The 13,687-nt window shown below is 35.3% G+C and overlaps 1 protein-coding gene across 3 annotated transcripts in view; it reads right to left on the bottom strand.

Moving 5' to 3' along the window:
* PLD2 (phospholipase D2) overlaps positions 1 to 13,687 on the bottom strand; it is a 111,021-nt gene that overhangs the window by 59,086 nt on the left and 38,248 nt on the right. For all 3 annotated transcript variants that reach the window (XM_056570031.1, XM_056570030.1, XM_056570029.1), the window contains exons 3-8: positions 10,289 to 10,419; positions 10,005 to 10,156; positions 8,856 to 8,955; positions 8,432 to 8,497; positions 7,501 to 7,559; positions 7,203 to 7,295 (exon numbers count right to left, since the gene is read on the bottom strand). In XM_056570031.1, coding sequence (XP_056426006.1) covers positions 7,203 to 7,295; positions 7,501 to 7,559; positions 8,432 to 8,497; positions 8,856 to 8,955; positions 10,005 to 10,156; positions 10,289 to 10,419 — 601 coding nt within the window. The remainder of the gene's footprint in view (positions 1 to 7,202; positions 7,296 to 7,500; positions 7,560 to 8,431; positions 8,498 to 8,855; positions 8,956 to 10,004; positions 10,157 to 10,288; positions 10,420 to 13,687) is intronic.

Genomic DNA, 13,687 nt, shown 5'->3' with positions numbered 1-13,687 from the left:
TATACAATATAAGAGTGTACTAATACCATAAAGCATAGCAATACTATACAATATAAGAGTGTACTAATACCATAAAGCATAGTAATACTATACAATATAAGAAGCGTGTACTAATACCATAAAGCATAGTAATACTATACTATATAAGAGTGTACTAATACCATAAAGCATAGTAATACTATACAATATAAGAAGAGTGCACTAATACCATAAAGCATAGTAATACTGTACAATATAAGAAGCGTGTACTAATACCATAAAGCATAGTAATACTATACAATATAAGAAGCGTGTACTAATACCATAAAGCATAGTAATACTATACAATACCATAAAGCATAGTAATACTATACAATATAAGAGTGTACTAATACCATAAAGCATAGTAATACTATACAATATAAGAGTGTACTAATACCATAAAGCATAGTAATACTATACAATATAAGAGTGTACTAATACCATAAAGCATAGTAATACTATACAATATAAGAAGCGTGCACTAATACCATAAAGCATAGTAATACTATACAATATAAGAAGCGTGCACTAATACCATAAAGCATAGTAATACTATACAATATAAGAGTGTACTAATACCATAAAGCATAGTAATACTATACAATATAAGAGTGCACTAATACCATAAAGCATTGTAATACTATACAATATAAGAGTGTACTAATACCTTAAAGCATAGTAATACTATACAATATAAGAGTGTACTAATACCATAAAGCATAGCAATACTATACAATATAAGAGTGTACTAATACCATAAAGCATAGTAATACTATACAATATAAGAGTGTACTAATACCATAAAGCATAGTAATACTATACAATATAAGAAGAGTGTACTAATACCATAAAGCATAGTAATACTATACAATATAAGAGTGTACTAATACCATAAAGCATAGTAATACTATACTATATAAGAGTGTACTAATACCATAAAGCATAGTAATACTATACAATATAAGAAGAGTGCACTAATACCATAAAGCATAGTAATACTATACAATATAAGAAGCGTGTACTAATACCATAAAGCATAGTAATACTATACAATATAAGAAGCGTGTACTAATACCATAAAGCATAGTAATACTATACAATATAAGAGTGTACTAATACCATAAAGCATAGCAATACTATACAATATAAGAAGCGTGTACTAATACCATAAAGCATAGTAATACTATACAATATAAGAAGCGTGTACTAATACCATAAAGCATAGTAATACTATACAATATAAGAGTGCACTAATACCATAAAGCATAGCAATACTATACAATATAAGAGTGCACTAATACCATAAAGCATAGTAATACTATACAATATAAGAGTGTACTAATACCATAAAGCATAGTAATACTATACAATATAAGAAGCGTGTACTAATACCATAAAGCATAGCAATACTATACAATATAAGAAGCGTGTACTAATACCATAAAGCATAGTAATACTATACAATATAAGAGTGTACTAATACCATAAAGCATAGTAATACTATACAATATAAGAGTGTACTAATACCATAAAGCATAGCAATACTATACAATATAAGAGTGTACTAATACCATAAAGCATAGTAATACTATACAATATAAGAAGCGTGTACTAATACCATAAAGCATAGTAATACTATACTATATAAGAGTGTACTAATACCATAAAGCATAGTAATACTATGCAATATAAGAAGAGTGCACTAATACCATAAAGCATAGTAATACTGTACAATATAAGAAGCGTGTACTAATACCATAAAGCATAGTAATACTATACAATATAAGAAGAGTGTACTAATACCATAAAGCATAGTAATACTATACAATATAAGAAGAGTGCACTAATACCATAAAGCATAGTAATACTATACAATATAAGAGTGTACTAATACCATAAAGCATAGTAATACTATACAATATAAGAGTGTACTAATACCATAAAGCATAGCAATACAATACAATATAAGAGTGCACTAATACCATAAAGCATAGTAATACTATACAATATAAGAAGAGTGCACTAATACCATAAAGCATAGTAATACTATACAATATAAGAAGAGTGTACTAATACCATAAAGCATAGTAATACTATACAATATAAGAAGCGTGTACTAATACCATAAAGCATAGCAATACTATACAATATAAGAAGCGTGTACTAATACCATAAAGCATAGTAATACTATACAATATAAGAGTGTACTAATACCATAAAGCATAGTAATACTATACAATATAAGAGTGTACTAATACCATAAAGCATAGTAATACTATACAATATAAGAGTGTACTAATACCATAAAGCATAGTAATACTATACAATATAAGAGTGTACTAATACCATAAAGCATAGTAATACTATACAATATAAGAAGCGTGTACTAATACCATAAAGCATAGTAATACTATACAATATAAGAAGCGTGTACTAATACCATAAAGCATAGTAATACTATACAATATAAGAGTGTACTAATACCATAAAGCATAGTAATACTATACAATATAAGAGTGTACTAATACCATAAAGCATAGCAATACTATACAATATAAGAAGCGTGCACTAATACCATAAAGCATAGTAATACTATACAATATAAGAAGCGTGTACTAATACCATAAAGCATAGCAATACTATACAATATAAGAAGAGTGTACTAATACCATAAAGCATAGCAATACTATACAATATAAGAGTGTACTAATACCATAAAGCATAGCAATACTATACAATATAAGAGTGTACTAATACCATAAAGCATAGTAATACTGTACAATATAAGAGTGTACTAATACCATAAAGCATAGCAATACTATACAATATAAGAGTGTACTAATACCATAAAGCATAGTAATACTATACAATATAAGAGTGTACTAATACCATAAAGCATAGTAATACTATACAATATAAGAAGCGTGTACTAATACCATAAAGCATAGTAATACTATACAATATAAGAGTGTACTAATACCATAAAGCATAGCAATACTATACAATATAAGAGTGTACTAATACCATAAAGCATAGTAATACTATACAATATAAGAGTGTACTAATACCATAAAGCATAGCAATACTATACAATATAAGAGTGTACTAATACCATAAAGCATAGCAATACTATACAATATAAGAGTGTACTAATACCATAAAGCATAGTAATACTGTACAATATAAGAGTGTACTAATACCATAAAGCATAGCAATACTATACAATATAAGAGTGTACTAATACCATAAAGCATAGTAATACTATACAATATAAGAGTGTACTAATACCATAAAGCATAGTAATACTATACAATATAAGAAGCGTGTACTAATACCATAAAGCATAGTAATACTATACAATATAAGAAGCGTGTACTAATACCATACAGCATAGTAATACTATACAATATAAGAAGCGTGTACTAATACCATAAAGCATAGTAATACTATACAATATAAGAAGCGTGTACTAATACCATAAAGCATAGTAATACTATACAATATAAGAGTGTACTAATACCATAAAGCATAGTAATACTATACAATATAAGAGTGTACTAATACCATAAAGCATAGTAATACTATACAATATAAGAAGCGTGTACTAATACCATAAAGCATAGTAATACTATACTATATAAGAGTGTACTAATACCATAAAGCATAGTAATACTATACAATATAAGAAGAGTGTACTAATACCATAAAGCATAGTAATACTATACAATATAAGAAGCGTGTACTAATACCATAAAGCATAGTAATACTATACAATATAAGAGTGTACTAATACCATAAAGCATAGTAATACTATACAATATAAGAGTGTACTAATACCATAAAGCATAGTAATACTATACAATATAAGAAGAGTGCACTAATACCATAAAGCATAGTAATACTATACAATATAAGAGTGTACTAATACCATAAAGCATAGTAATACTATACAATATAAGAAGCGTGCACTAATACCATAAAGCATAGTAATACTATACAATATAAGAAGCGTGCACTAATACCATAAAGCATAGTAATACTATACAATATAAGAGTGCACTAATACCATAAAGCATTGTAATACTATACAATATAAGAGTGTACTAATACCTTAAAGCATAGTAATACTATACAATATAAGAGTGTACTAATACCATAAAGCATAGTAATACTATACAATATAAGAGTGTACTAATACCATAAAGCATAGTAATACTATACAATATAAGAGTGTACTAATACCATAAAGCATAGTAATACTGTACAATATAAGAAGCGTGTACTAATACCATAAAGCATAGTAATACTATACAATATAAGAAGAGTGTACTAATACCATAAAGCATAGTAATACTATACAATATAAGAGTGTACTAATACCATAAAGCATAGTAATACTATACAATATAAGAGTGTACTAATACCATAAAGCATAGTAATACTATACTATATAAGAGTGTACTAATACCATAAAGCATAGTAATACTATACAATATAAGAAGAGTGTACTAATACCATAAAGCATAGTAATACTATACAATATAAGAGTGTACTAATACCATAAAGCATAGTAATACTATACAATATAAGAGTGTACTAATACCATAAAGCATAGTAATACTATACTATATAAGAGTGTACTAATACCATAAAGCATAGTAATACTATACAATATAAGAAGAGTGCACTAATACCATAAAGCATAGTAATACTATACAATATAAGAAGCGTGTACTAATACCATAAAGCATAGTAATACTATACAATATAAGAAGCGTGTACTAATACCATAAAGCATAGTAATACTATACAATATAAGAGTGTACTAATACCATAAAGCATAGCAATACTATACAATATAAGAAGCGTGTACTAATACCATAAAGCATAGTAATACTATACAATATAAGAAGCGTGTACTAATACCATAAAGCATAGTAATACTATACAATATAAGAGTGCACTAATACCATAAAGCATAGCAATACTATACAATATAAGAGTGCACTAATACCATAAAGCATAGTAATACTATACAATATAAGAGTGTACTAATACCATAAAGCATAGTAATACTATACAATATAAGAAGCGTGTACTAATACCATAAAGCATAGTAATACTATACAATATAAGAAGCGTGTACTAATACCATAAAGCATAGTAATACTATACAATATAAGAGTGTACTAATACCATAAAGCATAGTAATACTGTACAATATAAGAGTGTACTAATACCATAAAGCATAGCAATACTATACAATATAAGAGTGTACTAATACCATAAAGCATAGTAATACTATACTATATAAAAAGAGTGTACTAATACCATAAAGCATAGTAATACTATACTATATAAGAGTGTACTAATACCATAAAGCATAGTAATACTATACAATATAAGAAGAGTGCACTAATACCATAAAGCATAGTAATACTGTACAATATAAGAAGCGTGTACTAATACCATAAAGCATAGTAATACTATACAATATAAGAAGCGTGTACTAATACCATAAAGCATAGTAATACTATACAATATAAGAAGCGTGTACTAATACCATAAAGCATAGTAATACTATACAATATAAGAGTGTACTAATACCATAAAGCATAGTAATACTATACAATATAAGAGTGTACTAATACCATAAAGCATAGTAATACTGTACAATATAAGAGTGTACTAATACCATAAAGCATAGTAATACTATACAATATAAGAGTGTACTAATACCATAAAGCATAGTAATACTATACAATATAAGAGTGTACTAATACCATAAAGCATAGCAATACTATACAATATAAGAGTGTACTAATACCATAAAGCATAGTAATACTATACAATATAAGAAGCGTGTACTAATACCATAAAGCATAGTAATACTATACAATATAAGAGTGTACTAATACCATAAAGCATAGTAATACTATACAATATAAGAAGAGTGCACTAATACCATAAAGCATAGTAATACTGTACAATATAAGAAGAGTGCACTAATACCATAAAGCATAGTAATACTATACTATATAAGAGTGTACTAATACCATAAAGCATAGTAATACTATACAATATAAGAAGAGTGCACTAATACCATAAAGCATAGTAATACTGTACAATATAAGAAGCGTGTACTAATACCATAAAGCATAGTAATACTATACAATATAAGAAGAGTGCACTAATACCATAAAGCATAGCAATACTATACAATATAAGAGTGTACTAATACCATAAAGCATAGTAATACTGTACAATATAAGAGTGTACTAATACCATAAAGCATAGTAATACTATACAATATAAGAAGCGTGTACTAATACCATAAAGCATAGTAATACTATACAATATAAGAGTGTACTAATACCATAAAGCATAGTAATACTATACAATATAAGAGTGTACTAATACCATAAAGCATAGTAATACTATACAATATAAGAAGCGTGTACTAATACCATAAAGCATAGTAATACTATACAATATAAGAGTGTACTAATACCATAAAGCATAGTAATACTGTACAATATAAGAGTGTACTAATACCATAAAGCATAGTAATACTGTACAATATAAGAGTGTACTAATACCATAAAGCATAGCAATACTATACAATATAAGAGTGTACTAATACCATAAAGCATAGTAATACTATACAATATAAGAGTGTACTAATACCATAAAGCATAGTAATACTATACAATATAAGAAGCGTGTACTAATACCATAAAGCATAGTAATACTATACAATATAAGAAGCGTGTACTAATACCATAAAGCATAGTAATACTATACACAAGATATGTAGATTATAGGAAGACCATGTGGGGGGGAAGATTAAGACGTGGAAGAAACTTACCAAGAGAGAGAGAAGAAGAAGATAAGAGAAGGATGATGGAGGGAAGGAAGAAAATACACAGTGTAAGAATCATGAGGAGTGAACCAAGACGAGGATGGAGAAAGAAGAAAAATTAAGAAGCGTAAAGTCACTTATAGTACAGAGACGTTTGTGGCCTCAGAAGTCACCTCCACCAGCTGAACATCTTTTATCCTTATATAAACCAAAGAGGCTGAGACAGATGAAAGGATATTACTACATCACAACCTAGGAAGGCCAATGTTACAGGATCACTGACAGATTCAGGAAAGCATTGGATGCCCAATAGTTTTACCTTTTTGACCAACGATAACAGATTTGGTGATGTCCGAAGCAATTGAGACCCTGAATTCGATGACCACCAGATCTCTTCAGTATAAAACCTTCTCTGAAAAAAAAAAAAAAAAAAAAAAAAATTAATAATAATAATAATAATAATACAATATGAAGAAAGAGGGACAAAATGGGCCCCCAAAAATGTCACTTAGAGTGAACATTACATAGAGTGAATCCACATGAAGACACAGGGACACTTTGGGCTCCAACCAAGTAAGGCCATTTGTTCACCACCAGCTTAGACACTAAATACTCACAATCCCTTGGGCCCAAGATCTGTAATGAAGGAGAGCCGGCTGACCTCCAGAAACTCCATCTGTATGAGAAATGGGGTCATCAAGTGAGGAACTCATCAACCAACCTGCCAACATGACTCCAGTCTTTCTTCTGACTCAAAACATCATGAATTCCTTAAGATAGGCCTAAAGACATAAGCCTGGAAGAGTCCAGACCCTTACCTTGTAATGTGATGCTATGGTCTACACCATAGGTCCCCAACCCACTCCTCATGGCCACCAACAGCCCATGATTTGACTTTTTCCCTGTTCTATTGCAATGAAGTGACTGAAAAAAAAACAATGTTGGTGGGCTATGAGGACTGAGTTTGGGACCACTAGTCTTCACTACCCAGCTTGAAGACTCCTCTATACAGAGCCAATTCTCGCCAAGATGTTCCATGACCTTTCATTCTTTTGATGAGCGGGGGGGAGGGGGGGGGTCACTGGGCATTGTAAGACCATTCATACACTATGGAAGTATCTGGGGACTACCTCTTTCCTCCCGAGATACAGAAGAAGGGGGGCTGCTGCAAGAGTGAGCTTCATATATTCCGGGTTCTGTTTACAAACCACAGACTATTGGGCAACTCGTGACAATGGAAGAAATATGGAGACATCTGCAGAACTGGTCCATGAGCCAAGAAAGTCCCTATCTACTGCTAGAAGGGGCTGCGACAGTGTGGGCAGACCCATAAACCTTCAGCTTCGGATATGGGATTGGAGTCCCACTGGTTATAAAATGGGACCTCCGATAGCTTATGATGGACATACGGAAATGTAAGAGTGAAGCTTTCATGAGATCAGCCCCTACAATGTGACTTCTGCAGGTATATGAAGAAGAGAAGAGTGTTCATCAGTATATATAACCAGTATTAGTGCCAACAAGATGGCAGTACAGGCCAGCGCTCACCATGGCATGGTAGTTTCGGTAGAAGGCCTTGGCCAGCAGGACATTGAGGTATTCTGCAAGGTACTTCTGCAAGACAAAAGGATGAAAGACCAGAATGATAAACCATAATAAATGATAACCCAATTAAGACCCTCAGCACAGGCCTGTTCAGGTGGCCCAGCACAATATCTAAGCCCGTTATGTGTGATACTATCTGCTGATCTGTGTAGCTAAACCAGTCATGTTGGGATATTGTCTTCTTAGGAAATCTATCTAAACCTACTGTGCATGATACTGTTGGCTATGCGGGTGTAGCTAAGCTTACCACGTGTGATATTAACCTGTGTATCTAAGCCAGTTATCTGTGGTACTGTATGCTGAGGTAGTGTTTTGAAGCCTATTATGTGGTAAAGCTAAACCTATTAGAACATTTTGTGCAAACAACCTGTTTACTTGAAGTCCGTCGTGAGGAATCTCCAGAGGCATGAGGCAGGGAGGGCATTTCTTCAGAGGTGGTTTCAGCTCGAGATCGTGTCACGGTAAATCTATGCATGGAAGGACAGATTAGAGACTGCACCACCATGTCTTAAGTACTTAGATACATGGAGTTGTTGAGGCAGAGGGGAGTATGTGTTCTTTTAACACCGACCCAATAACCCACTGAAGGGCTCTACAACAAGGGGTTTGGGGTCAGTACACCAGGATCACAATGACAACAAATTGGGATCCTAGAGAGGTCCCGTTGTAACAAAGCTTGGCCACAAATAGGCTGATGGGGTGATCACAGCTATTATGGCTATGGCCAGAAGACTTTCTAGCTACTTGAGAGCCACAATGAGACTATGAGGCTCTAGGAATTATTCTCAGCATATGGAGTGATCCTTGTTCTACGAGGAGCTTTGAGTGATTCTCAATATGAGGCGCTTTGAGTGATTCTCATTATGAGGCGCTTTGAGTGATCCTCATTATGAGGAGCTTTGAGTGATCCTCATTATGAGGAGCTTTGAGTGATCCTCATTATGAGAAGCTTTGAATGATCCTCAACCTATGAGGAGCTTTGAATGATCCTCAACCTATGAGGAGCATTGAGTGATCCTCAACCTATGAGGAGCTTTGAGTGATCCTCAACCTATGAGTAGCATTGAGTGATCATCAGCCTATGAGGAGTATTGAATGATCCTCAACCTATGAGAAGCTTTGAGTGATCCTCAACCTATGAGGAGCTTTGAGTGATCCTCAACCTATGGAGGAGCTTTGATTGATCCTCAACCTATGAAGAGCTTTGAATGATCCTCAACCAATGAGGAGCTTTGAGTGATCCTCAACCTATGAGGAGCATTGAGTGATCCTCAACCTATGAGGAGCTTTGAGTGATTCTCAACCTATGAGGAGCTTTGAGTGACTCGGTCTATGAAGTATTATGAGAAGCTATGAGTGACTAGGCCAATGAGATGCTATGAGTGGCCCTTGACTTATGTGGAGCTATGTCTTCTTTTTGATATAGAAGTGATCCTTAGCATACAAGGCGCTATCCCCTTTAGTGTCATATGACTTCGGCCCCATCCACTGGATATCATAGAACATTGCTTCTTACCTGGAAAGAGGGTTAAGAGGCAGGAGGGAAACAAATATCTTGTGTCTTAGAAGATCACGGTGAAGCTCCTGAAAATGTTTGAACTTCTTCCTGATGGTCCATTGGAATGGGCCGTGTGTGAGGGTAATGGAGTATAAAGTGCTGGTCCTGACCTTTAATAGATAAGAGGGAGATCCATCACTTCAGAACCAGTACCGAACACATATTTCAGAGCCTATCACCCTACAGGTCAAGGAGCTGACTTTAAGCTTTCTATTTTGGAGGTAAATCATGATTTTCCTTACCTTGGAGCCACTGGTGTAGCGCTCGGTCTGTAGTATATTTGCATTCACAGGGACGCCTTTCAGGAACACAGGCCCTTGGTGCTTGAGCGGCACCAGGTCATAGCCCGAGAGGATGGAGATGTGGTGACAATCTGGGGAGAGAGAGGAAATATTATAAAAAGGCTGTGTCACCTGAAACTCTGCCACCCTCTCAGCTGGCACGGAGGAGACCTCATTGTGTGACTCGGTTAAGTGAGACCTGGTGGGTCGACAGATTCTGTCAGGCTGACGTGTCTCAGTGAGGAGAATGAGGAGTTGTCTCACAATGTTTAGGTACCAAAATGAGCAGATAAGAGGCTCCGCTCCCCCCTACGTATAGATTCCTGACTGAAAGATCACAATATGAGACAATGAGAGACAATATGGCTGACAGGAAGTACCTAGACATTTTCCTGAGTGCCCCTCTCATACTTCCTGTGTGGAAAGTGGGAAGGGCTAAAACAGGGGTATAACTTGAGGGGGTGCAGAGATAGCAGTGGCAAAAGGGCCCTGAAAACTCTTGTCCTATGAATGGCACGTGTGAAGTGGGGGCCTTGGAACAAATTTTCCACTGGGGCCAAGAAGACTTAAGAAGGTGTATTCCGGGTTTATACGTCTTATCCCCTATGCAAAGTATAGGGGATAAGATGTATGATTGCAAGGGTCCATGAATGGAGGGGGCGTGGCATCACTAGGGGGCATGTCCGTGACATCACAACCCCGTCTCTGAGGCAGCACCCGGCACAGAATGCCGAGGGCTGCAACGAGATCGCGGGGGTCCCCAGTGGTGGGACCCCTGCGATCATACATCTTATCACCTATCCTTTGCATGGGGGATAAGATGTATAAACCCGGAATACCCCTTTCAGTTACTCCTCTGGCCTAAAACAAGCCTGTGCAGCACTAAGAGTAAGCCCAATGTATAGCAGATAGAAGCCTAAAATGGCTGATAACAAGGAGCAGTAAAACAAAAACACCATCAACTGCACAGAAAATGGTCTGAACAAACATTGTAAATATAAAACGTGATTATCAAGGATTAATGAAAAAAATATGGCTGCTTTCTTCCAAAAACAGCAACACACCTGGTTGTGTATGGTATTACAACTTGGCTCCATTCACTTTAATTGACCTGAGCTGCAATACCGCACACAACCTGAGGACAAGTGTTGGCCCTTTTAAAAATTATGAAGAAATTATAGACGGGGATCAGGAAAAAGCAAATATATTAAACAAATTCTTCTCCACTGTATTCACCGAGGAAAATGAAATGCCAGGTGAAATACAGTGTGATAAAATAAACTCCCCAGTACAGGGCACCTGTCTAACCCAGGAAGAAGTACAGGTCCCCTGCTTAACCCAGGAAGACGTACAGGTCCCCTGTCTAACCCAGGAAGAAGTACAGTGCCGCCTACAAGAAAATCTAAATAGACAAATCCCCAGGTCCAGATGGCATTCACCCCCGTGTTCTAAGAAATTAAGTAATGTAATAGACAGACCCCTATTTTTAACAGGGGCTGTTCCCCAGGATTGGCGCATGGCAAATGTGGTGCCAATATTTAAAAAGGGGTCAAAAGGTGACCCTGGGAATTATAGACCTGTTAGTTTAACCTCCGTTGTATGTAAATTGTTTGAGGGTTTTCTAAGAGATGCCATTTTGGAATATCTTGATAAAAATAAATGTATGACCCCATATCACTTGGCTTTATGAGGGATCGGTCCTGTCAAACTAACCTGATCAGCTTTTATGAGGAGGTGAGCTCCAGACTGGACCAGGGGCAATCGCTGGATGTCGTATATCTGGATTTTTCCAAAGCATTTGATACGGTGCCACATAAAAGACTGGTACATAAAATGAAAGGGATTGGGCTGTGGGAGAATGTGCGCAAGTGGGTAAATAACTGGCTCAGTGATGATAAGCACCCTGTGTTTCCTAATGGTACTTATTCTGATTGGGTGACTGTTACTAGTCGGGACCACAGAGGTCCATCTTCGCTCCTATTCTATTTAATATATTCATTAAATGACCTTGTAGAGGGGTTGAATAGTAAAGTAGCAATCTTTGCACATGATACTAAATTCTGTAAAACTGTAAACACAATAGAGAACAGTGCACTGTGTATAGTAGATAACACTATAGAGGACAGTGCACCATTACAAATGGATCTGGATAGGTTCGAGGTTTGGGCTGGGAAGTGGCAGATGAGGTTCAACACTGATAAATGTAAGGTACTGCACATGGGGAGGAAAAATCCAGGCTGGTATTATGTATTAAATGGGAGAACACTTGGGACAACTGACATGGAAAAGGACTTAGGAGTCTTAGTTAACAGTAAATTTAGCTGTAGTCACCAGTGTCAGGCAGCTGCTGCCAAGGCAAATAAAATCATGGGGTGCATCAATAGGGGCATAGATGCCCACGACAAGGAAATAATTCTACCGCTGTACAAATCACTAGTCAGACCACACATAGAATATTGTGTACAGTACTGGTCAGACCACACATAGAATACTGTGTACAGTACTGTCAGACCACACATAGAATACTGTGTACAGTACTGGTCAGACCACACATAGATTACTGTGTACAGTACTGGGCCCCAGTGTACAAGAAAGATGTAGTGGAGCTGAAGAGGGTTCAAAGACGGGCAACCAGAGTAATACGGGGAATGGGAGGACTACAGTACCCAGAAAGATTATCAGAATTAGGGTTATTTAGCTTAGAAAAAGAAGGCTTAGGGGCGACCTAATAACTATGTATAAATATATCAGGGGACAGTACAGAGATCTCTCCATGATCTATTTATACCCAGGACTGTATATATAACAAGGGGGCATCCTCTACGTCTAGAGGAAAGAAGGTTTCTACACCAGCACAGACTGGGATTCTTTACTGTAAGAGCAGTGAGACTGTGGAATTCTCTGCCTGAGGAGGTGGTCATGGGGAACTCTGTAAATGAGTCCAAAAAGGGGTCTGGATGCATTTTGGAGAATAATAACGTTACAGGTTATGTATATTAGATTTATAGGGACAGAACGTGGATCCAGGGATTTATTCTGATGCCATATTTGAAGTCAGGAAGGAATTTTTACCTCTAGTATGAGGGTTTTTTGCCTTCCTCTGGATCAACTCAGTAAAGACTCATTAGGCATATAGGTTGAACTTGATGGACTCTGGTCTTTTTTCATCCTTATAAACTATGTTACTGGTATTTTTTGTGTGCTTTGTGTTTCTGACACTAGATGACCCTTTTAAATAAATAACTATCAACCCGAGAACATTGGCAGGCACTTACTAAGTCACCGATTCCTTCATAGGTGAGGAACCGGTTTGCCAGTGGAGATGACACTTATCCCATAAACTCTGTCTGTAAAGCAAAC

This window comes from Hyla sarda, chromosome 4, assembly GCF_029499605.1.
Source record: "Hyla sarda isolate aHylSar1 chromosome 4, aHylSar1.hap1, whole genome shotgun sequence".
Taxonomy (NCBI): domain Eukaryota; kingdom Metazoa; phylum Chordata; class Amphibia; order Anura; family Hylidae; genus Hyla; species Hyla sarda.
The sequence above is the reverse complement of the archived record's forward strand: the minus strand, read 5'-3'. Positions and strand labels throughout refer to the sequence as shown.